The following is a 24,415-nucleotide window of genomic DNA, read 5'->3' on the forward strand; positions in this document are numbered from 1 at the left end:
TAGCTTAACCATTTTTATTAAGTCCTGAGATGCAACAGTCCCCGTTATTGTTCTGGGTGGTCATCCAACCTGGCCCGAGATGCCCTATGAACTGAGGGATAAAATGTGAGAAATGTAGTTTCTGGTATTACTGAGAAAAGTGGAAGCAGAAGGCACTATCGGGTCAAATTTCAACCCTTGCCTGCAAAATCCACTTAATAATTCATAATTGACTTGATTCCTAAGTTTTGGGGCCTAACACAAGCAAAATAAAACCCAAGATTATTCTTATACCTTGAATTCTCTGTACTAAATTCTTAATCTTAATTCTTCTTTCAGTTGGCTAAAGTAACTCAAACTAATTTTTAGTTCAATTTCTCTGTGAATATCTGAAAACACCTTGTGGCTTTACACACAAATGACAGTTTCACTGCATATAATTTAAGTTATAATATTATTTTTCTACCAAAATAAGTAAATATTGCTCCATTGTTTTTAAGTACTTAGTGTTGTAGAGGAAAAGGCAGAGACAAGTTTGGAAGTTAACTTTTTCCCAAATGGTATCTTTATTTGTTAGCTTATTCTTTTCATCTCACGCTGTTGCCTTTTCAGTCTAAGCCTGTTCTTCTTTCATATCAACCATGTCCTGTTACAGACTGTTTAAACCAGCAACAGTTACGCATTCCTCGTTCCTCCTGTGTGTTCTTATAGCGCTGTTTCTTCCTCCATCTTTGTATTTATCCTGCTTTGTTACAAATACTTCTCTACATCTACCAAGAGAAAGTAAATCCTCTAGTGCAAAAATTATGTCTGTCTTGCGTACAGCTTCATCATGAGTGTGTAGCACAGGGAAAAAGTACTCAGTAAATACTCACTGTCAGATATCCAAAGAATTTCATTAAAATTTCCCGTTTCTGTATTATATGATTTTCGGAGATCTTCGCTCCTTCAGAGTCACTAGAATAGTGTGTCTTTTGCCATTTTCTGTGGTAATTTTTTTTTTTTTTCCAGAAACCCTAGTTTGTTTTAAGTTTACTCATCTTATGTTCCAGTCATCTGTTGTGTAACAAACCACCCCCATCATTTGATGTTCATGGCTTCTGCGCATCAGGAAGTTGGGGAAAGCGCGGTGGGGCGGGCTCTTCTGTTCCGGGATCTGGGGCCTCGGCGGTAGCAGGTGAACGGCTAGGGCTGACTGGAAAGGCTGGGAGCTGCCCCAGCTGGGGCTGCTGTGCCCACTTCAAAGACGGCTCTTCATTCAAATGCCTGGCACCTGAGCAGGGTGGCTTCGCCGTTAACCTGAGCGCCTACACCTGGCCGCTCTGGAATGGCCTGCGCTTCTCACGGCCTCGCTCCTGGGAGGAGCCCGAGTGAGAGCATCGGCCGGCGCATGTTCCGAGAGGCCAGGCAGTGGCTGCAAGGCTGCTCCTGGCCTAGCCTAGGAAGTCACGCGGCATCGGTTTTACTGCATTCTACTTGTTACAAGCCAGGCACTAAGGACAGCCCAGGTCCAAGGGGAGGGAGACTGTACTTCATCTCTTGATGGGCGAGCGGTAAAGTCACGTTCACAAGAGTGTGTGGGATGGGAGAAATTGTTGCAGCCAGCTTTGGAAACTGTAGCCTGCCACACCCTCCAATTCAGGGGTGGGGCTGGAGGAATCCTCCGGAGCTGGTGCTGCCAACACACAGAGTGTGCAGATTGTCACTGATCCCACTTTATGCTCCCTCGAGTTCAGGAGGCGCTCAGTACTGGCCGCGCTCAGATCTCGCGCTGCAAGGCAGAGTATGCACAGCTCCTCGTGCAGTCTCCGTGTCTGGACGCCCTGCACTCCCGCGGCTCCAGGGGCTCAGGTGTGATAAGCAGGGACCCTCTGCACCCCCGCCAGGCACTGGCCCCCGGGGCAATTCCTGTTTGCCCTCCTGGACCTGAAACGGGCCTTCACGTTTTGGAATGGTCTCCTCCCTCCTTGGTTGTTCTTTTGCTAATTACGGTCTTAAATTGGATGCAGAAAAAGGTGGGGTGGTGAGTGGAGGGAGAACAACCCTCGCCTTCAGCAGTCAGGGCCATTTAGCAGAAGGACACGTGCCTGTTTATCTGGTCGTTTTCTGAGTCAAGAACAGATCCTGGGGTCCAGTTCCATTGGCAATGGGTAACAGTCCACGTTTTCAGAATTCCTGTGACTATTCACCTTTTTGTGGGTCTCCGTGGCTATTTAGTGGGAAGCTGGGAGAGGCTGTCGGGATGCTTGCCATACCCCATGCAAGCTAAAGCCAGGGGAGATGTTTCCCTTGAGATTCTCTGAAGATCAAATAGGTTAAACAGAGGAGAGCGTTAGCTGGTGGCTCAGTGGTCCTGTTAGAACCAGTTCCCCTCCGCCCCAGGAACAGAGAGGCAGAGTCACCGAGGCTGCAACAGGCAAAGGAGTTTATTGGCTAGCTGGAGCTAGGGTCCAAGTCCCAGAGCGGCAACGCAGCGGCCTCTCCAAGAACCAGGACCCCGCCCTGGGGTAAAAACTAAGCTTTTATACTTTTCAATAGGTTACATACGCTGGGCACACCATCCCCCTCCCTCCCTTAGTTCATTTGCTCCTTCAAGAGTGGCTGATCGTGTTGGCTCCTGATTGGTTGGCTCCAAGGTCGTGTTGGCTTCTGATTGGTTGGTTCCAAGTCCGGGACCTTTTAGTTGTTATCAGCGGTATTTCAGGGAAGGGGAGGACCCGCCTCGGGGAAACTGAAACTTAGGCCTCTTCCAGGAGGTCCAGTCTGTCTTGGAGTCACTCCTGCTCCCCTTCCTGTTCTACAGTCCTAGCTGAGTTAAAATGGTCGAGTGTTCTCATTGGTGGCTGGTTATTAGATTTATTTTGAAGGATGTTTTTCCAAATTACTAAAGTAATAAATGCTCACTATAATAAGTGGAAGAGTAGAGAGATGTATACAGTTGTCCCTCAGTATCCGTGGAGGATCAGTTCCAGGACTGCAGCAGATACCAAAGTCTGCGGCTATTCAAGTCCCTTATATAAAATGACATAGTCTTTGGTTATAACCTAGGCATATCCTCCCATATAATTTAAATCATCTCTAGATTACTTGTAATACCAAATACAACGTGAATGCTATGTAAATGATTATTACACTGTATTGTTTTTTATGGGTATTATTTTTTGTTTTGTTTATTTTCCTCAAATATTTTCTATTCCTGGTTGGTTGACTCCATAGATGCGCAGCCCAGGGATACGGAGGACCAACTGGAGATAGACAGACAGACAGATAGATATCACACTCCATATTCATGCATCACCTAGCGACAGGGATGTGCTCTGAAACGTGTCTGAGTGAGTGAATGTGAAGGCTGGGATATCACCGTACACTACTGTAGACTCATAAACACTGTACACGTAGGCTACACTAAATTTACAAAATATTTTTATCTTCAATAATAAATTAACCTTAGCTTACTACAGATTTTTTATTTTATAAACATTCTAAATTTTTAGAAACTTTTTGACTGTTTTGTAATAACACTTAGGTGAAAACACAAACACATTGTATAGCTGTACAAAAATTTTTTCTTTTTTTGTATCCTTATTCTATGAGCTTAGTTCTAATTTTAAAGTTTTTACTTTTTAAGCTTTTTTGTGAAAAACTAAGACACATACACGTTAGCCTAGGCCTACACAGGGTCCGGATCATCAGTATCACTGTCTTCTACCTCCACACCTTGTCCCACTGGAAGGTCTTCAGAGGTAGCAACATGCACAGAGCTGTCATCTCCTGCCTTCTGGAATTCCTACTGAAGGACCTACATGGGGCTGTTTTACAGTTAACTTTTTTTTTTTTTTAATAAATAGAAGGGATACATTCTAAAATAACTATTAAAAGGATAGTATAGACTAGGCCTGGTGGCTCATGCCTGTACCCAGCAGTTTGGGAGGCCAAGGTGGGAGGATGGCTTGAGGCCAGGAGTTCGAGACCACCCTGGACAACATAACAAGACCCTGTCTCTACCAAAATATTTAAAAATTAGCCAGATATTGTGGCATGCACCTGTAGTTCCAGCTACTTGGGAGGCTGAGCCAGGAAGATCACTGGAGCCCAGGAATGCAAGGATGCAGTGAGCTGTGATGATGCCACTGCACTCTAGCTCAGGCAACAGAGCAAGACCCTGTCTCAAAAAAGTATAGTAAACACATAGACCAGCTACATAGTAATTTATTATCGTTATCAAGTATTATGTACTATACATAAGTATATGTGCTACATTATTATATGACTGGTAGCACAGTAGGTTTGTTTACACCAGCATCATCACAAACACGTAACGCATTGGGCTATGATGTTATGATGGCTATGACGTCACTAGATGGTAGAAATTGTTCAGTTCCATTACAATCTTGAGACCACCATCCTATATGCAGTTTGTCACTAACCAAAACATCATTATGCAGTGCATGGCTATGTATACATGTGTGTACACACACTCATAATTAACAGTGCTCCTTACAACCTTACCCCAGTAACCAATGCGAACAGTTTATTGTCTATTTTTCCACCTCCCCCCCTCCCTTCCCCCTTCGTCCTCCTCCCTTCTCCCTCCTCCCCTCCCCATTCTCTGACATTGATCTATCTACTATGGACACACAGCCTACTATGCTGGGGGGATGGTTCTGATTTCATGTATTTACTACCAACCCGTACACATTTCTCTGAAACATCTCTTGGATCGATGCATATAACAATGTTTTCTTTTTAATAGTTATATAATATGCTATAACATAGATACTCTATAGATTATTCAACTAGGTTGTTTCTAGTTTAGTTTGATTGGTTTTTATCTACTACTAACAAGTCTTTTTCTAGTAAGAGAGACTGCTCAGCTACTTTAAGCAGAGACTGTTTTTTTTGTTTTTTGTTTTTTAACTCATTCGTTTCTACATTACTTTCTCTCTATGTGGCCCTAGGAAGAGTTTTTTGAAATATAAAAATGTTTTGGGATTTCCCAGCTCCTTGATGCTCGGCCTCTTTCAGCAATGCCCCCATGTCAGTGGGGTTTGCTTATCAGCAGATTTAATCTGGATCTGCACTGGTTGACCACTAGCAACCTGGGTTTAGACACGACCCCCCCTCCTGCTGGTGCAATGAAGAGAAAAGTGCATGAAGGAGAGGGTTTGACTTACAGGAGCCCTAAGGTTCTATCCTCTCGCTTGACAAATGAAGCATAAATCTTCCATATGTTTCTGAGAGGCTTAATAAAGGTATTCCTCGTGACACTGCTTGAAATAGTCTTCTCTCCACCTCCTTCCCTTCCTGATTGTCAGACCTTCACCAGATTCCTGCAACGACCTTTTGATTCGGTGCAGTATTCTTTGCACCCCTGTGGTCCTGTTGAAATGTGCCTGCTGCATGCTTGTGTCCTCCCAAAACAGCAGGCAGGAGAGAATTCCAGACTTGTACTCGCCTGTGCACATTCTCCATTTTCTTCCTCTGTGTTTGCTTTAAGCACATGGCAAGTTTTGTCTTTGGCAATCTCAGGGCTCCCCTTTCACTGGGGCCCACTTTAACTCAGAACCTCTCCAGAGCCACTGTCATGGTTTCTACCAGCAGAGGATTGGTGCTGTCCTACATGAGGTCACTGACATAGCAGACGTTTATCGGGTATCTCTAATATCCAAGGCATGGTAATTAATGCTGGGAATTCGAAGAGGAAAAAGACATGAAACTCTGTACCCATAGCAAGGTGTAGTATGTGCGGTACTAGGACTTAAGAACAGGCCTTTGGGAACACAGAGCTTGGCCCTGGGGAGGTAGGTAAAGGCTTCAGAGGAGAGGACGTTTGAGCTGGGTCCTGAAGTATGAATAGAAGTTCATGCCAGCTAGAGGAGAGGGAAACGGGCACTGGCCTGAAAGAGCCCCGTAATGCTGGCAAGAGATGTAGTGCCAAATAGATGAATTAAAGTAGTGGCAGATTAGACAGAACAGCAAGATTGAGGCAAGACTGTGAAGGGCCTGGAATCCATTCATTCCTTCCTTCCTCCTCCATTCAATACATTTGCTAGATCAGCACTGTGCAAACGAAATACAACGTGGGCCACATATATAATTTAAATTCTTTAGTACATAAAAAAGTAAAAAAAAAAAAAAACAGGTGAAATTAATTTAACAATATATTTTATTTCACCTAATATCCTAAGTATTATCATTTCAACAAAATTTTAACAAAATATTTTTACATTCTTTTTTTGAATAGGTATCTTCAAAATCTACTTAGGGCAGACCTCAATTCAGATGCTAAATTCTCATCGGAAATGCTAGAATTTATATTTCATAAAATTTACAGTTGAAAAGGTAGATTTCACGGACCCAAGTTGTTCCAAATATATTTTTAAATTTTCCACTGACTGGGTCAAATGTCAGTTTTAAACTTTAATTATATAGTATTAAAGATTGTGCTCAGTCGTGCTAGTGGCTGCGTATCCCACAGTTCCGGACCACCCTGGGAAGCCTGGGTTGAATACCGCAGGCACTGCAGGGAATCGCTGGATAACTCGACAGGAAAATGAGTGAGCCAGATGTTTTAGAAAGGTCATTTTTAGAAAGGATGGATTTTTTTTCCCATATCTGTGGAAAGATCTGTTACCGTAATGAAAACTTCAGACAGGATGGAGAGAAAGAAGAAAGAGGGAAAGACAGTGCCGTGTAACATTTTAAGTGAAACTGCATGTACTGCGGGAAATCCCATTTATAGAGAAGCCATTAATGCACTGATCGTATATCATCCTTATATTTTTGCTAAAGTTTGTCCGTAAGTCTCTCTCAAGTCCGGTCTATATAGTCGGCCTTTCTATGGCCTTGAGAGTGAAGAGGAAGGTGTGGCCTGACCGGACATGGGAAATGGATGGCCTGTTACATAACCTTAACTTTGGAACAATGCACCTGATTTCCCCAGGCCGTGCTCGGGCAGCTGAGCCGCTGCTGTTGTCCTCTAGCGGGGAGGGGGATGCCTGTGGTGTGAGGCCGTGTCTGGTTTAACAGAGGACAAGATTACAACAGGAAGGTGGTGGCACACAGACAATAATTCAGAACCACTCTGTGACAGCTCGGGTTTGTCCCAGAAGCCCTGTGGCGCCAATAAACGAAAAATGAAAGGCAAGCAATGTTTTGAACAGTGTGGGAAAATTCAGGAAAAACAAGACTAGACATACCCAGTGTTCGGACTGGCCAACTGTTTTGTGATTGAAAAATTCATGGAACTAAAGAGAAAGAGTAGACAAAACGTACAGTTCCCAAAGCAGTGCCATTGCTTTCCTAATCTAGTAATATGTTCTGTTGGCTGCTGGGTAGAAATATTATCACTGACTGCTCTACTTTTCCTTCGAGAACTCGGGTGAAAACTCAAATTTAGTATTTCCTATTCACTTGCTGGTAGCTTTTTAAAAGAATCTTTTTCTATACTGCTCAGGACATCACTTACTGTAGGATTTTATATCAAGTCTCAGACCAAAAGCGTAAATTTTTAACGTCAGAAGCAAATCTCCATACCTAGTTTCCAGTTAAATACATCAAAACCTCACACATCCTGACTTTGCTGATTGGAGCCCTTTTAGAAAAAGGGCATCATGAAACTAACTTTTGACTATTCCTGGAAACAGTCTTACTATAAATTATAAGCATTGATTATAGAGTGAACACACCCTACATTGGAGGAATATTACCGTCAAGTTTGCACAGTTGCTGAGGAAGTCTCATTCACACAAAACAGTAAGCTAGCTAATTGCACGGGACTCTTCTCGGTTCACAAAAGACATTAAAAACTAGCACCTTGTAGACGAACTGGTTTAAATTTGCTAAAGCTGTGAGCGCCAAGAAAAGTTCCTGTAACTTAGAAAGCATTTAGTAAGTTGATTCTTTTCCATTTCTTTTGAGTTGCAGTTATATAAGAAAATATAAAAGCCACTTATTCTCATAAAATATTCTCCACATGGGAATTAGAGAGCAAGGAGAATCCACTTTGAGATTCAGGAAGCATCGAGGGTGTAACCTGTGGAGAACCAAAGAAGAAATCTGGAGAGTAGAGAAGATAGTCCCATCCATTCAGCTGGGCTCTCTGTTGCTCCTTAAAAGTCCAGTCCAGGAATCCAGACCTTTCCTGCCACGCGGGTGTATGCACACGCACATATTAGAAAAAACATGTTGCCCCACTGCCTTTATATTTTATTCTCAAAACTTTGCTTCTTGGGCCTTAATGAAGATCCCAGCTAGTTTTGTGGATTTCCCCCTAACGCAAGTAAAAGGCTGCTTTTTCTATCTAGAAAGCCAGATTATTTGATTTTGTTGCTAAACCTCCCCACACCTTTGGACTCCACAGAGGCAAACACTGTGTCACAGCACGTGACTCTGGTTGGGTAGCAACAAGCAATTTTATTTCATTAAATAAATAAATCGCCATATTTAAGCCACAAAGCAAAATGAGGAGGGAGGCTTGGAATTGAAACAGAGAGCTCTGGGGCCTGGCCCCCCTGTCCCCAAAACGTCAGCCCTGGCTGCTGGAAGAAAACAGGCACCACCCTCGAGGCCCTTGTGCTCTTGAGCCCGCCATGCCGGAACCAAGTGGCCTGGTTTTTAGAAGAGAGAAACGCCTGTCTTTCCATAAAGCCCAGTTTGTGGACCAGAAAACAGGCTCCAAGAGCATATTTCTGCCCCCACAACAGCTCATTTCTGTGAGGAAAGGAGGAAGGAGCGTGGACACGGAGGATGCATTCTTTTGTTTAACCTTCTCTTTGCCTGCCCGCCTAGATGATGCCCACTGAGGATGCAGTGCCGAGTGCTGACTTGGTCCTCACAGAGCTTGCCACCTAGCTGGACACAGATACTCCGCTAACCAAACTTTAGTCAGACTCCCGAACCTTCTCTTGTGCTCATCTGTGCACTACTTGCAAATCCAGTTTTAGCAAAGAGCTCTGCTAAATCACTTTGGGAAGATCCCTTATCCACAGTATCTGATCACCCCAGATATCAGGTCCCTCATCCTCTGCCACCCCCCAGGTGACCTCTGATCACGCAGGCCTGTCTTCAGCAAGGATTTCCCTTACTCCTGATGTTACCTTTTTAGAAATTTTACATCCACTGATCCCCACCCTGCTCCTTGACTTAAGTTCCCACTTGCCATGCTGTGTTCAGAGTTGGGCCCCATCCCTCTCCCCCATTGCACAGTCTTGTTGCCGTGGTCCCCGTACCTATCATAATGGTCCCGATAAAGTCTTCCTTACCAGGCGTTAGAAAGTATCACTGAATAGTTTTTTTTCTTTAACAGCATACAGATATTTGGGCTAATGCTGGGTTATATCTGGCCAGGAAATGGGAAGCTGAACGTCACTTTGCATCCAGTTGGCTGTGTTGAAAGAGCCATTTAGTCCACTGTGATGGCAAAAAGAGGAGTTTTACACTGTGGACTCAAAGGTTGTAATGAACAAATGTGTTCTTATCAGAGTCTAAAAGAAATCCTGGGTCGTGATCACCCCACATCATGTGAGTCTAACACTGGCATTATGCTGAAGGACCAAGTTTTCAATTACAAAAAAAATGGAGGAAAACAGAACATAATATGTTCTTTAAAAAAAAAAGTTTTTTGTACTAGTCAGTGTTAAAAGACACATGGTGAGTATTAGATAAGAATATGGGAAACAGTCATGGGTTTCTTTTGGAAAGAAGATAAATTTACAAAAACATAGGTTGGGGAGTGTTGGGTAGTATTGGTTACAGAAGATGAATTGGAGAAGAGAAATGTTTCAGGGCCAGTTAGTAGAAATGGAACATGTTGAGTCAGTTAAATGCAAGGAACTAGTGGAGTTCAGCAAGACAACACTGCAAAATACTGACCACCTTGTGAGGACAAGAAATGGCCCAAGGACAGAGCTGGGGCTTGTCCAGGTGAAGCAGGGGGCGTAACTGAGGCTGAAAGGGCCACTGCGGGCGCCCCTCGGCTAGGCAGTGATACTGCAATGAGAAAACTCGCATGCAGCTGAGGTAGGAGGTAACTGGGTCAGTCCCTACTCTGATCAGCTTTCTCTTCTGGGAAAGACCTGGGGTGGATTTGGGGAAGTGTTTGTGCAGAAGACAAACAATTGGATCACTAGAGTGAACTTAGTTATGCACAAAAGGGTTGTATTGAGTCTTTGTGCTCATGGAACTTCTTGGGGACCAGAGACCTGACGTGTTTCTCACTGATATGATCGTGGATGGTGTAAACAATAGACCAAGTGTTTGTGGATTCACACCCACCCTCGCTGCAGGGGAGGAAACCCGAGAAAGGAGCAGGAGGGTGAGCTAGCAACCCCTTCCTCTTCTGTCTCCTCCCAGGGCTTGATAAGGCAAGGTCAGGTGGCTGTTCAGCAGGGCTGTGGGCAGGAACAGATCTGCTGACCAGGGATGTGAGGAGGGCAGACATCCCAAGGCATGTCTTGAGCATTCAGGTTAAGGGTGATACAGCATTATTCAGGGATAAAAAGGAATGAAGTGCTGCACGAATGCAGTGTGTGAACCTTGAAAATGTTACGCTAAGTGAAAGAAGCCCGTCACAAAAGACCACGTATCATGATTCCATTTATGTAAAATGCCCTGAATAGGTACAACGAGAGGCTCTTCATCCGGATGTATTTTTTCAGCCTCTTCTCCTCCTTCCCCCCTCCTCCCCTGACCCCGCAGCATTTGCTTTGTCCTCAACAAATGACTCGCAGTTTTCTGCAAACTCCAGGTGCTTTCAGACCTGTGTGCCTTTATACATGCCATTCCCTCCGTGGGGAAGGCCCTCTCTCTTCTTTATTATCAAATCCACGTGTGTCCCTCTAGGCCATCCTCACTGGCAATGCCAAACTAGACTGCACACTGCTGATGCCTGCTGCAAGGAGTCTCGTCCCCACTAAAATGTGGAGTCTGGTTGGGGATAGCATAGAGCATCAAGGCTGGAGCCAAACCTGGAGGTTACCAAGTCCTCCTTCCGCAGGGAACTGAGGCGGCAAGAGGATGGGTGGCTAGTCCCAGTCCTGAAGCGCAATGAGGACAGTAACCAGGTCCTTTGCCTTCCCCCTCAAACTTTTTGCAACTCTTTTTGATTAAACAGATGTTTATCAAGGATTTGCTATGTGCCTATGTTTCATGTCAACCCATTCTTTAAAAACCTATACAGGGCCCCTCATTATTGTCAGGTAATAGGGTACATAAGGCTCTTCACAGCCCAACCTCTGCTTGCAATTCCAGCTTCACTGCTTGCTACTCTCCCCCTGCCCCGTATTCGACCATCCAGCCATTTGAACTGGTCAACACGCTATAATGTAGTCAGTATGTACAAACACTTTGGAGTCAGAGACCTAGATTTGAACGAGGTTTCTGCCACTTCCTTAACTATATGGCCTTGGGAAATTTAATTCATCTTTCATGAGCCTCAGTTTCATCATCTGTAAAATGGGTATAACAATACCTGTCTTCTAAGATCATTGTTAGGACTACTTGGCTACTTAAAAAGTAGCATCATTACTGGTAATGTTTATCATTTTAGATGACCATGGTTATTACCTTCCTCAGGAAGCTCGCCTGCCCTCCCAAGATTGTGCAAGGTGCCCCTTTATTTATCCATAGCTCCTGTGCTTACCTCTTAACAGTGTAAATTCCTGTTGAATGTGTTTGTCTCTACCTTAAGCTGTGAGCTCTCTGGGAGCAGGACCATTGTTTCTTGTTCAACTTGGTATCTCCAACACAAAACACCTGTGGGCACCCAGGAAATGCTTGTTGGTTGAAAGGAAAAGGAGGCAGAGGTGTAGAACAGTGAGCAAGGTGCTGTGAGGGGCAAAGTTGTGGCGAGGGCATGGCCTCTGCCCTCCAGATGGAGGGCCTCTAGCAGGAGAGACAAGTTGCAGATTTTGCTATATTTGATTCTCCTTTAAGGACAAAGTATGACACATTTATTGGGAGGAGGAACTTTTTAGAACTTTAAAACTTTTTTAATTTCCATATTGTAAGATATAGTGTACATGCAGCAAAGCCTAAAAATGCTATGTACAGTTGGAAGAATAAAACGAACACCCACATGACTACCATACTGGTCAAGAAATAGAAGAATTTTGCGGAAGCTTCACCCTGTGTCTGCTCTATCACTTCTTCCTTCCTCTCCCCAGGAAGTAACCACAATCCTGGCTCCTGTGATCATCATTTCCTTGCTTTATCCCCCGTGTGACCCCAAGCCCATATAATTTAGCTTTGCTTTTGAACTTTATATGGATTGAATCATATTGTATTCATATTCTTTTGAGACTAGCTTCTTTCCCCCAACTTTGTGAGATTAATCCATGTTGTTGAATCTAGCTGCAGTTCTTTTTTTCATTGCTATAATGTTCCGTATTTATGTCATATGTATATCATAATTTGTTTATCCATCTGCTGGTGGACATTTGGGATTTTTCCAGTTTGGGAGTTACAACATGGAAGATTTTTTTTTTTTTCTTTTGAGAATTCCTTCTACCTTTGGAATCAGTGAAGTCCCTAAGGGTTGCAAAATTGAAACTCGTTTGCATAAAGATTTAGGTAGGTAGACAAGAGTTGAAGAAATCCTCAAGTGTTTCTCAAAGTGTGCTCTAAGATGGCCCACAACATAAATCATCTGGAGAATTTGTTAAATATACAGATTGAAGGCCCAGCCCTAAACCCACCAAATGAGACCCGCTGGAGATGAGGCCTGGAAAGCTGCATTTTGGCGAGCTCTCCCCTGCGCTCATGAGTCTTATGTGGCTCCCCAGGCCTCTACCTTTTTTTCTTTCTTCCCCATTTGTTAGTATTCAGTATACCTCCCTCCATGTGGCTTCAAGCCACCCGGACACCGCCCCCTGCCCCCCCCCCCCGCCCCCCGAGCCACCCCCCGTGGCCCCACCCCCCACCAACACACATGCACTTCATCCTTTCCCCAGCTCTTCAGCTGAGTAATTTGGCTTCCAGGATGACAGGCTGCTTTGGGAGCTTTCCCTTCCCCAGAACTTTATAGTAACCCCATTGCACTAAACCAGCATGGCAGCCCCTACCAGCATCCACTCACTGACCATGGTCCACGTTTTATCAAAGCCAACAGCTGGGTAGAAGCTCTGGTTCCTCTTTAAGTGGTAATGCCTCATACCAGCATTTCCAAAGTAACCAGAGTGACATTTGTCAAAGTTGGTTCTGTGGTGACGCATGCCACCAGCATCACCCCAGCCTCCCAGGTGCTTCACCAGGTCTCTACCTTCTATAGATGACACATGTGTGATGGAACAAATTTCAGTGGTTGGCATGATGTTAGGAGAGGGAGGGGGGTAATGTCTTCGTGCCCAGAAAATCAGCTCCCTTTCCCACTTGCTCTGTTGTTGGCTTCTTGTGCTGGCTTATCAATGACCTCCAAGCGGACTCTGCCCTTGGCACCCCTAATCAATCGTGGTCCTAGCTTTTGCTTTCGTCTCCACCCCCCTCACCTTCATCCCCCAGTCTCTGCCCTATTCTCACCCTACTCCAAATGCACCCAGAACACTCAGAAGTCTCATTTTAAGTCTTTCCATGACCCTTTAAACAGGCACTTAATTGTTGTTGTCATTGTTGCAAATAGACTTTATTTTTTTAGAGCAGTTTTAGGTCCATGTTCAGCAAAATTGAGCATAGGAAGTTCCCATCTACCCTGCCCCCACAGACTATAGCCTCCCCAACTGTCAACATCCCCCAAAGGAGTGGCACATCTGTTACAACAGATGAATCTACATGAATACATCATGATCTCCAAAGCCCATGACTTACGTGAGGGTTCACTCTTGGTGGTGTACATTCTATGGGTCTGGACCAACGTATGATGACATGTATCTACCATTGTAGTGCGACACAGGGCAGTTTCACTGCCCTAAAAATCCTCCGTGCTCTGCCTAGTCATCCCTTCCCACCCCCAACTCCTGACAACCAGTGATCTTTTTACTGTCTCCATAGTTTTGGCTTTTACAGAATGTCATCTAGTTGGAACCATACAGTACGTTATGTACCCTTTTCAGAGTGGCTTCTATCACTTAATAATATGCATTTAAGTTTCCTCCATGTCTTGATAGCTCATTTCATTTCAGCACTTGAATATTATTCCATTGGATGTATCACAGTTTATCCATTAAAATGCTGAAAGACATCTTGGTTGTCAATTATGCATAAAGCTGCTATTAATATAAACATCTGTGTGCAGGTTTGTGTGTAGACATCAAGTTTTGAATTCATTTGAGTTAAAAATACCAAGATGTGCAACTGCTGAAAAGTTTGGTACAGAGTGTGTTTATTTAAGAAACTGGGCCGGGCGCGGTGGCTCACGCCTGTAATCCTAGCACTCTGGGAGGCCGAGGCGGGTGGATCGCTCAAGGTCAGGAGTTCGAGACCAGCCTGAGCAAGAGTGAGACCCCGTCTCTACTAAAAATAGAAAGAAATTATATGGACAACTAAAATATATATAGAAAAAATTAGCCGGGCATGGTGGCGTGTGCCTGTAGTCCCAGCTACTCGGGAGGCTGAGGCAGTAGGATCGCTTAAGCCTAGGAGTTTGAGGTTGCTGTGAGCTAGGCTGACGCCACGGCACTCACTCTAGCCAGGGCAACAAAGTGACACTCTGTCTCAAAAAAAAAAAAAAAAAAAAAAAAAGAAACTGTAATACCAGGCTGGGCACAGTGGCTCATGCTTGTAATCCTACCAGTCTGGGAGGCTGAAGCAGGAGGACTGCTTGAGGTCAGGAGTTTGAGACCAGTGTGAGCAAGAGTGAGACCCCATCTCTACTAAAAACAGAAAAAATTAGCTGGGTGTGGTGGCGTGCGCCTGTAGTTCCAGCTACTCGGGAGGCTGAGGCAGTAGTTTGAGGTTGCTGTGAGCTAAGCTGATGCCACCACACTCTAGCCTGGGTGACAGAGCAAGACTGTGTCTCAAAAAAAGAGAAACTGCATTGCCTTTCAAAGTGGCTGTACCATTTTGCATTCTCACCATCAATAAATGAGAGTTCCTATCATACCACATCCTCACCAGTATTTAGTGTTGTCAGTGTTTTGGATTTTGGCCATTGTAATAGATGTGTAGTGGTATCTCACTGTTGTTTTAAACAATTTAGGCACCTAGCTTTTAAACAACTACTACTTTTTTTTTTCCCCTCTGGTTTAGGGAGTTTTGTGTTTTAAAATTTTTCAGAGCAAATTATAAGCAGGTGATTCTTTTTTCAGTATTAAAAATGATCTTATTTACAAATAATTCTTAAGACTTTTTTTTTTCCTTTTAAATACAGATAAATGCAGAGGGAACACCAGAGGAAGTTTTTCTTCAACTCTGCACAGCTGTTGACTCTATTTACTGAAGGCGAAGATGCACGTTCATTAAGGAGAGTGGAGAGAAAAACATTAAAAGGTTCATCCCTTAACACAACATGTTTCAAGTTAAACCTTTTGTGTCCTCCTAAATCCTGACATAATATTGCTTCCCAGCTAGATCCGTGTGAGAGGTGTCTGGAAACCATGCATGGTGTATTTGTGACTATTAACCTTTTCCTCACACTTGTGAGAGCTGTCTGTGCACGCAGGACACACCTCAGAGCTAGTCAGTACGTGACCAGCAGCGCAGTGCCAGCCTGTGTCCCTTATGTCCCCAGGCCTTGCTGGAGTCTGATCACTTGGTTCTGCCCTCATCAAGCATCCCTAACTCCACACCACATCTTCCTTCCCCTCTTCAAGATTTACGCGCTGCTCCCTGACGAGAAGGCCCTTACCGTGGGGGCAGGCGTAGGCATCTTCTCTGGTGGCTGGTTTTGTTTCCTCCGCTCTCACCCACGAGTGGGTCAGAACCAGAGAGTGGGTTGATTAGACAATGTCACATGCACCATGTAGAGGCATCAAGCAAGTAAAATTTGACAGAAGTCTTAAAAACGTGAAATTGAATAGCTTTTTTGAGACAACAGAACCTAGGTCATCAGTAACATTTACTTTTAGGAAATGGGCTCCTTGGAATACTTTCAGAATGGCCAAGGGAACAAATCTGACAACTGTATAACCCAGTCTCCTCTCTACATGGCAGTGCATTTCAGTAATTATAAATTAATGATCAAAAGTAATCTGAAAGCATGAAATAATTTATTTCATCGGGCAAGTATCAACTTAGAATTTTGACTTTAAATGATCACCCATTTACTTATTGCCAAGCAAGTAAAAAATACAGTAACAATAACAAAACTGATGTGGGTGGGAGGCGCATGTCAGTAAGTGGTGTTTAGCAGATTTCAATGTTGTATTTGTTCCATATGGGCCTTTTCCAGGGGTTTGCAAATCTTGTCACACCCATATGCAAGCAAAATTGTGTTTCCCTGCATCAAACCGGTGAAATTTGGGTTCTCTTTTGTGCTATCAGTTGTCAAATCAGAGCTTCTTGTATATTCTACTGGAAAAACTGCATCTTCCACTCCGTTACTACAAAAGACCAGAGTTTCAGTTTGCATGATTTTTTTTTTCTCAATGGTTGTGCAGATAAGGGTCCATTTCTGGGACAGAATTGTATTTTTAAAATCATTTTTTTCTTGAAATGGATATGTACAAATAAAGTAAATAAAAGACAGGATAACTCTTTTTCTATTTATTTGTAACTCACATCATTCTGGAAAGCATTTGAAGCTTTATTCCAAACAGAATTAGAAGCAAACACAGTAATAGTCAAGATTTACGGTATGCTTATATGGTTTTAATTTTGGCCATAGATCAGTTTTGAACTATTACACAGAGAACTCTTAATGTATTCATGATACATGGTAATTTTCGTATTTCCTTTTTCTCTTGCACTCATTCTTAAACAGAAATGTCAGTGTTCTCTAAAGAAGAAATTAAATTTCTTTGGTTACAATTATGCCTCTATTAATAAAAAGGGGCATGTTCCCACAACTCACACAATTGTCAAATACTTTTGTTACTACCCCAGGTTGTCACACTCTACAGGGGAGCATAAGGAATATTTGAGCAAATTAGAAAAAAAAAGGTTACAGGATGAAAATTATCAGTTGTGCCAGAAAACATAAAATGACTCTTTGTAGGGATTAACATTCTTGAAACACATACCACATGCCGGTAAACACAGTCCCTGCCCACCCCGGCTCTGCCAGCACAGGTAAGGGAAACGAGACAACAGAGAGGCCCAGCCATGGCTTTTATGGCTGTAGTTGGCAGCTGCCTTGAAAAAAATCAGGAGTGAATGGCTTTGCCCCTGAAGAGGATCTAGAAGAGCAAATCAGATCTTCTACAGAACACATTACTCATTTGAATGGCTTGAAATGGTATCACTGCTTTAAAGTTGTAAGATTTTAAAACAGGAAAGGCAAAAGGCTTGTTGTTGTATGTATGTAGAAGACATCAGAACACAATCTAAACTCCTTTACAATGATCTACATTCAAGGCCACACCTGATTCCACGCCGACACCATCAGCTACTGTTACTTTCCTCATACTTATTTGGCTCAAGCCTCACTGGCCATCTTACTGTTGCCCAAACAAGCCAGACTCTTCACTGGCTCAGGGCCCCTGCTGTTGCTACCATTCTGTCTCCTCCTACAGGTCATCCACACAGCAAATTCCCTCACTCCATTCAGGTCTCTGTTCAAATTTAACCTTGTCACTTGAAGATTTCTTTGGTCATTCCATCTAAAATGGTAGACTGTTCCCCATTCTCCCATTATTATTTTTCTTTGAGCATTATTTTCTTCACAGTATTTCTCTCTGCTTAAAATTAATTTTTATTTATTTATTGCATGTCTTCTGCATAGACTATAAGCTCCACAAGGGCAAAGCTTTGTATAGCCAGTCCCACACACAGCAATTATTACTCAGTGTTAACACATTTAAAAATTCTCTGTACCTCTAGTTTTCTCATGTATATAGAAGAGAACATAATAGTAACCAACCTCACAGAGGAGTTGTGAGGATTAAACAAGTCAATAATACATGTAAACCATTTACTAGTTCCTACTGCTCAGTGAAGGGTGGTTCTTTGTCAACATCTATTTAGTGTTTCACGTTCACAATTGGGACCAGGACACAATTTCCACTGCAGTGTCCCTTCCATTATATCCCTCTAAACACGTGGCAGAGAATCAAGACACATGACCTAACTGCGGTCCCACAGATGAAAAAAACTCTTCTCAGCCACCTGAGTTGAACCACGTTTTCCAGATAAGAGAGAATCCAATTTCCTTGTCCTCTCAGAGGCCTGTAAAGATCTCCTGAGGCAAGCTAAGACTCTCACAGACACATTCAGGCATAGGTGGTATCTCCTAACTTCCAAGAGAAAAAAAATGTAACCAAAATGTTGGTCATACAACCAACAAATATCTATCGAGAATCTATCAAAAGTCAGGCCCTAGAGATAAAGAGAGACATGGATGGTCTCTGTTCTCCTGGAACTAAATGTGACATAACTCTCAAAAATCCAGTTAACTAGCTACATGAACTGTGAAAAAACGGTTAATTATGTTTCCTCTTTGATCATATAAACAGAAGCACATTTTTTGTCAAAGTAAGAAATAAAAACAAACACTTTACAGCTTAAAAAGGACAATACCTTCTGAAGCTTGTGGAAAACACCTACTGGAATCTGGAGACTTTCAATTCTAGCCAGTGCACCTAGAACAATGGACTTCAAACTCTGTTGTCCACAGTAAGAAATACAGTTTATATAGCACACCACATTTATATTTATAAATGAAAGACATTTCACAAAATAATACTTATCCTTACTACATGTGATGTATCATTGTCTCCATTTCATTTTTTAAAAAACGTTCCTCACACCTCAGTAACTTGTGTTCTGTGATTAAACAAAAGGGGGAAGGGGAGAAAAACAGACAAGGCATACTATTAAGTGAGACGCACCCACCATGCATGGAAAAAATCCTACCCAAGGCATGAGATAACAAGCCTTAGTCCCAATTTTGCCCAAAGCCATATGACCACATTTGCTGCCAAATTAGAATATGAAAGTTACATGTATGTGTTTTTCTAATTCACAATGGCAGAACATTTCAGTGCTTTTTCCTCACCCATAGATATGCTTCTCTATTCTGTACTACAAACCCGGATATACGCTTAGGTTTGTACTCTGGGAACCACACCACACCAGGAAAAAAGAATGTAAGGCAAACCCTGCTCATCTCCACTCCTAACACTTTAGTGATGCCCGACACAAAGGAAATATTCTTCCTTGGGAAATAGGGTAGTGGGGCAGACAGGACTCTAGAGTGATCTCTCTAGGCCAAAGTCCAAGCATCACCCCACTTAACTAACTATATGACCTTGGGCAAGTTATTTAACCTCTCTCGGGCTAGATTTCCTCATACGAAAACAGGATGATAAAAGAACCTGCCTTATAGGGTTGTTGACAATTATTTACTATATGCTTGCTTGGCACATAGTAAGTACTATATCAGTGTTTGTTATTATTCGTGCATCACACCAAAAGAAATCTCCTCTGCCTAAACCTTAGGCAGCGGTTTTAGATGTCGTTAAAAGTTTCTTCAGTTATTAGCAAGTAACTTGAGCACAATATATCAGGAAATAAATTTTTAACCTACTGAATACCACTTAATAAATTCTTCAACAAGTAGATCTCGTACAGTCTGTTGTCACTTACAGCCGATACTTCTTTGTAGGCAGATGGAAGCCTACTGGCACGCGACAGCCCTGTCCATTCCTGCAACCTGCAAATTAAAACAACAGATACTACCTACTACTATCCTTTAGGGCCTTTTAAGGCCATGGAGGCTATTTGCTTGGAGCTGAAAAATGCAAAATAAACACATCTTCTGCTCAAGCAGAACATAATCCTCTTTACCAAAGCTTCAAAATATTTGCTCTTAAAAATGCATTCAACTGGTTTACTGTGTCTATTCTGTTTGTATTACAATTGTATCACTCATAGCCCTGTTCCAAAGCATACCTCATACTTTATGGAATTTTTGAATAGATCTGAATAGTTCTCCAAAACTAATTGGCATTATTTCTATACAAACACATAAGTTACAGAAGTTACCATCAACTGCTAACAGGTTGAAAGATCTTCTGGCATATTCACATAACATTTAATATCAAAATGCCCAGAATTCTAACAATTCCCCTCTTCCCCCAACTAATAATTCCAGGGTGGGAAGTTTTAAGCTCAAGTCCATTTACTTTTCCATCTGATATACTGTATCTATATCATCAGTGATCTATAATCAATATATTACTTTAAAATTCTCATTTCTATATTTAAAATTCTGTTACTTTTTTCATTTAAAAAAATTCAGGGTATGAATTTAGTACCTGTTATGTATTAAAGAGAATTAGTAAATAATGTTCTCTTGATTTAAAATAGGAAAAAACAGATGACTCTAAAAATTGGGTCAGGTATAACACTTAATCAATCTTAGAATATTTATACTATCTTTTCCTATAGTCGATAATAATTTTCAGGAAACAAGGTGATTTTCAAAAACCATATGTTTAAATACATGGGGCTTATTTTCATCAAAAACAACCAGAATAAAATTTTTCAACTTAAGATTAGTTTTCACATCAGGGCAGTAAGAATTGCCGCCTTCTTTAACCAAGTCTGTGTTTCTTTTTTGTAAGCTAGTTTAGTGTTTTAGCACATACTGAGTGAAAATATTATCTTTTGCAGGGTTTCTCAAGTTCACCCTTTTTTCCATAATATAGTCCGTATTATAAAGGACAGAGAGAAAACCCTTACATATGTAAAGCAAAAACTTTAAAAAACCAATTTCTGGTTTTAACACTGGTAAAAAATTCAAAATCTAACCAAAAGGAAGTCACAACAAGCATTCTATAATATAAACAGACAGTATCCACATAGTTTATTTCTCACAGTTCTCCTGACAAATGAACATTATTCAAGAACATACTGTATACACAGATAAGAAACATACAAAATGTTTTAAATGATGCACAACAAAATCCAGCAGTATAAAAGAATGCATGTGAACTCTTGCTCACTGTGCAGACTAAATTTAATCACTTGTTTAAATAGTAATAAAAATACAATCTTTTATGGATCTTGTGCAGACTACAAAAGAGGGAAATTATTATCATATATATGATTTTTATATTAGGCAGTTTTCTTTGATGAGTTGTACTGACAACTCCAAATACAGAGGCAGAGGCTGTGTATTTTAAAGGAATTAATGTTGTGAATTAGAGACTTTACACAGTTACTACCACTGGCACTTTTCACCATAGTTTGTACACATCACATGATCATCTTATATAACATTACATTTAAAAAATATATCTGAGTGACAATTTTATAACATTCACACACCATGAGCTGGTTAAGGAAGCAATGCCACAGCTGCCTCCTGTAGTGCTTCACTGTTGGTAATAAGAACAGTTCATTGTGGTTAAAAGAAATTAGATATCAATATGGTTAAGCAGCTCCAATTTACTAAAGGCCATCAATGACCACCACTGGGACAGTGAGTTCTTTTAAAGTGTATATCCTAGAAGCAAACACCATCATTGGTTAAAACTTTGTCTAAAGAAGTCAGTTTCTGTGCTGAAAACTATTTTCACAAAACTGAAAGCTACTAAACTGTTTTAATATAAATACTTTGTCTTCTCATTATCATATTTATGACCGAGTTCTTTGAAACCTTTGGAATTTACTCTCTCTTTATGTGTGCTCTCATTTCCATCTCACCCATTTAAGATCACCACCTAAAAGGCTTTAAGGTGGTGGTGACAAATTCACCAGGGATACCCTTTGCTCACCAGGGTGTTCAGCTGCTGAACAGTGATCTAGAGCCACACGGTGCAGAGCTGTACTTGACGAGAACACTCAGGAAGCTCTCATGCTGAGTGTCATTTCAGGGAAAGCAGAGAATCTTTCCAAACTGTGCACATAATTAACAATGATACCATTGCTATGTGTTGAAGAGGACTAGTAAATGATGGTCTCTTCCATGTCATCTGTTTGCTGGAAAGTAGTTTGGGTCAAGGTAATTATAACTGGTGCCCTGAGACACACAGTAGTCTCTGTCTAAGAATGTCTCTGACCTATAAATAGGTTCTAATTGGTGATCTTCCTTGTGAATATCTGTCTCATGTAGGCTGCAAAGAAAAAAAACACACACAAACACATCATTAGATGGAAGTGGATGCATTTTGGTCTACATATTCCAAAACTTCTTCACAGCTCTACCTGTTTAAATCCATTAATCTATCAAAATCTCTAATGGAAAGTTACTTGACATGTTAAGGAAAAAAATTAATTGCTTAGAACAACAAAGTTTAATTCACTAAGTGTGACTATTTTCTAAGAAGTTTAGAAATCAAATTCACTAATGGCTGAGAAGCCCTTTTCTTATCAAAATTTAAGACTGACAATGAAAAAAAAAAACCATTTACCAGTCTGAACAAGAATCACAGAAATCCAAAGACATTTCTGGAGGACAATCCTGACAGTGCCACCGAACACCCTGGATAGGTTCTACGCCACAGTTATCACACTGTAACAGATTCAAAGAAAAAAAGGATTAGGCTATATTGTTTCACAACTTCTTAAATTTTCTGCTGGGAAACACACATACACATAGACATCTCCTCTCTTCCCAAGCACAGAACAGTGGTATAACACAAAAATGGTTATAAGTTAGATACAATTTCTAGCAAACTAGGTAAAATTCCATCTACTCAAGATCAAGATAGAGGTGGGTGAGAGAGAGATTAGATAATCTTCAATGTGCTTTATTTTTTAAAAAGTTAAGTAAATTATCTCTAACTTGGGCATTTTGTTATCGGTAACCATCTACCTGAAAGGTAACTCAGACCAGTACATGATTGTGAATGAGAAACACTGACTCAATACCACAGTTAAAACTATCCAAATATGTTACAGAATTGTTTTAACAGGTTACTGTAGCTAACATAAACCCAGGTAACCATAAAATCCTCTCTAAACTTTTATCTTACTGAATCACTCTATGAAGGCTAAAGGCCCTTAATGGCCAATGCTCATCGTGTCAAAAGGCAGATCTAGCTCTTTCTTGGTGCAGTAGCCCTCGGTGTTCTGTGCAATTTTGGAAATAAAAATAAATCTCATTTCTAGTTTCTTTGATCATGAGGCCAACTAGAGTGGCTGACAGACTGGCAAACAAGCCATCATTGGGCCTTGCAGCAAAATTATGATAAGTGGTGAGAGTTTTCTCTTGAAAGGCCAGAGCTGCCAGTTAGGAAAATCTCTAATGGAAAAATAGAATCACTGAAAGATCAAGAGGGAAAAACCATTTAATATAGTATAGCTAATATACCTCTAGAGGATCAGAGGTATAATTTCATTTTCAATTTAGTTTATCAGTCACAGCACACGTCAATCCTTTATATATACCAGCAATGCCACCAAGTTCATGGTCTCAATATACTTCTTCCAATCCAACCAAGTACACTCAATTCTGTTGCCTAAAGTTTCCCAAACCCGTCAATCTCTATTTCTACAGCCACCAGTCAAGTGCAGGACACTTTCATCTTTTGTCTAAATTTCCAAAAGAATAACTAACTGGTCCCTTTGCCTCCAGTCTTGCCTTCTAATTCAGTCTCCATAGTGTGGCCAGAATGATCTTCTTCCCCCCTCTCCTTTAATTTTTATTATATAAATAACATACATGAATATAGTATTGTTTTACAGAATTTAACAATGTGATAGTCAGGAAGTAAAACCTGTTCAACTCTAAACCCACTGCTTTCTAAAGGTTATCAATATTAATTAATAGTTTAAGAAACTAGAATGATATTTCTGAAATGCAAATTTCATGTTACTCTGCTTAACTCTTACTCTACTTTCAATGGTTCTCTACCCTTTTAAGATAGTTTAAACTCCTTAGCAAAATTTCCAAGGCACCATAGCAGCCTCTGACTACCCTCCAGTTGTACTCAACTATTTTATTTGTTTAATTTCTCTAAATTCTTGATGAGAATCAAAACAGCATAAGGGCAGGAACTGAGTCCATCTTGTTTACTGCTGAATCTCTAGCACTTAGCAAAGTGCCTGGAACATAACGGGTATTTCAAAATTTTGTGGAATGAGTGGATGTACTTCTATTAGCCTCTCAGTCTGAAAGGGGAAAAAACCATTTTTGATCCATGAACAATAGCAACAAAAAAAAGAAACAGCTAAACAAAAATCTCTCCCATATTTTATCTCAAATTACAGGTATCTGTGCATTTTGTCTTCACCCTACTGAATCATAAACCTCTTGACATCAGGAACTATGGCACATTACTTGTATAAATTAATGGGACGGGGAAAACTTTTTCCTACATGCTTAGAAGTTTTGGAGTTCACCACCCCAGAAACCACTTTAAAGTGTATCTTATCATTCTTTTAAAAATTAAATGAATAC

General features: G+C 41.4%; 2 protein-coding genes across 2 annotated transcripts in view; one reads left to right on the forward strand and one right to left on the reverse strand.

The window, feature by feature from the left end:
- Positions 1-15,355, forward strand: part of AK5 (adenylate kinase 5) — a 250,772-nt gene extending 235,417 nt beyond the window's left edge. The window contains exon 14 of the mRNA XM_069478103.1: positions 15,281-15,355. Within this exon, the coding sequence (XP_069334204.1) occupies positions 15,281-15,349 (69 nt within the window). The 3' untranslated portion in view covers positions 15,350-15,355. The remainder of the gene's footprint in view (positions 1-15,280) is intronic.
- Positions 15,356-21,109: 5,754 nt separating this feature from the next.
- The window catches only part of ZZZ3 (zinc finger ZZ-type containing 3), a 109,836-nt gene continuing 106,530 nt past the window's right edge, over positions 21,110-24,415 (reverse strand). The window contains exons 14-15 of the mRNA XM_069478104.1: positions 22,425-22,525; positions 21,110-22,127 (exon numbers count right to left, since the gene is read on the reverse strand). Coding sequence (XP_069334205.1) covers positions 21,983-22,127; positions 22,425-22,525 — 246 coding nt within the window. The 3' untranslated portion in view covers positions 21,110-21,982. The remainder of the gene's footprint in view (positions 22,128-22,424; positions 22,526-24,415) is intronic.

Source organism: Eulemur rufifrons, chromosome 8 (assembly GCF_041146395.1).
Source record: "Eulemur rufifrons isolate Redbay chromosome 8, OSU_ERuf_1, whole genome shotgun sequence".
Classification (NCBI taxonomy): domain Eukaryota; kingdom Metazoa; phylum Chordata; class Mammalia; order Primates; family Lemuridae; genus Eulemur; species Eulemur rufifrons.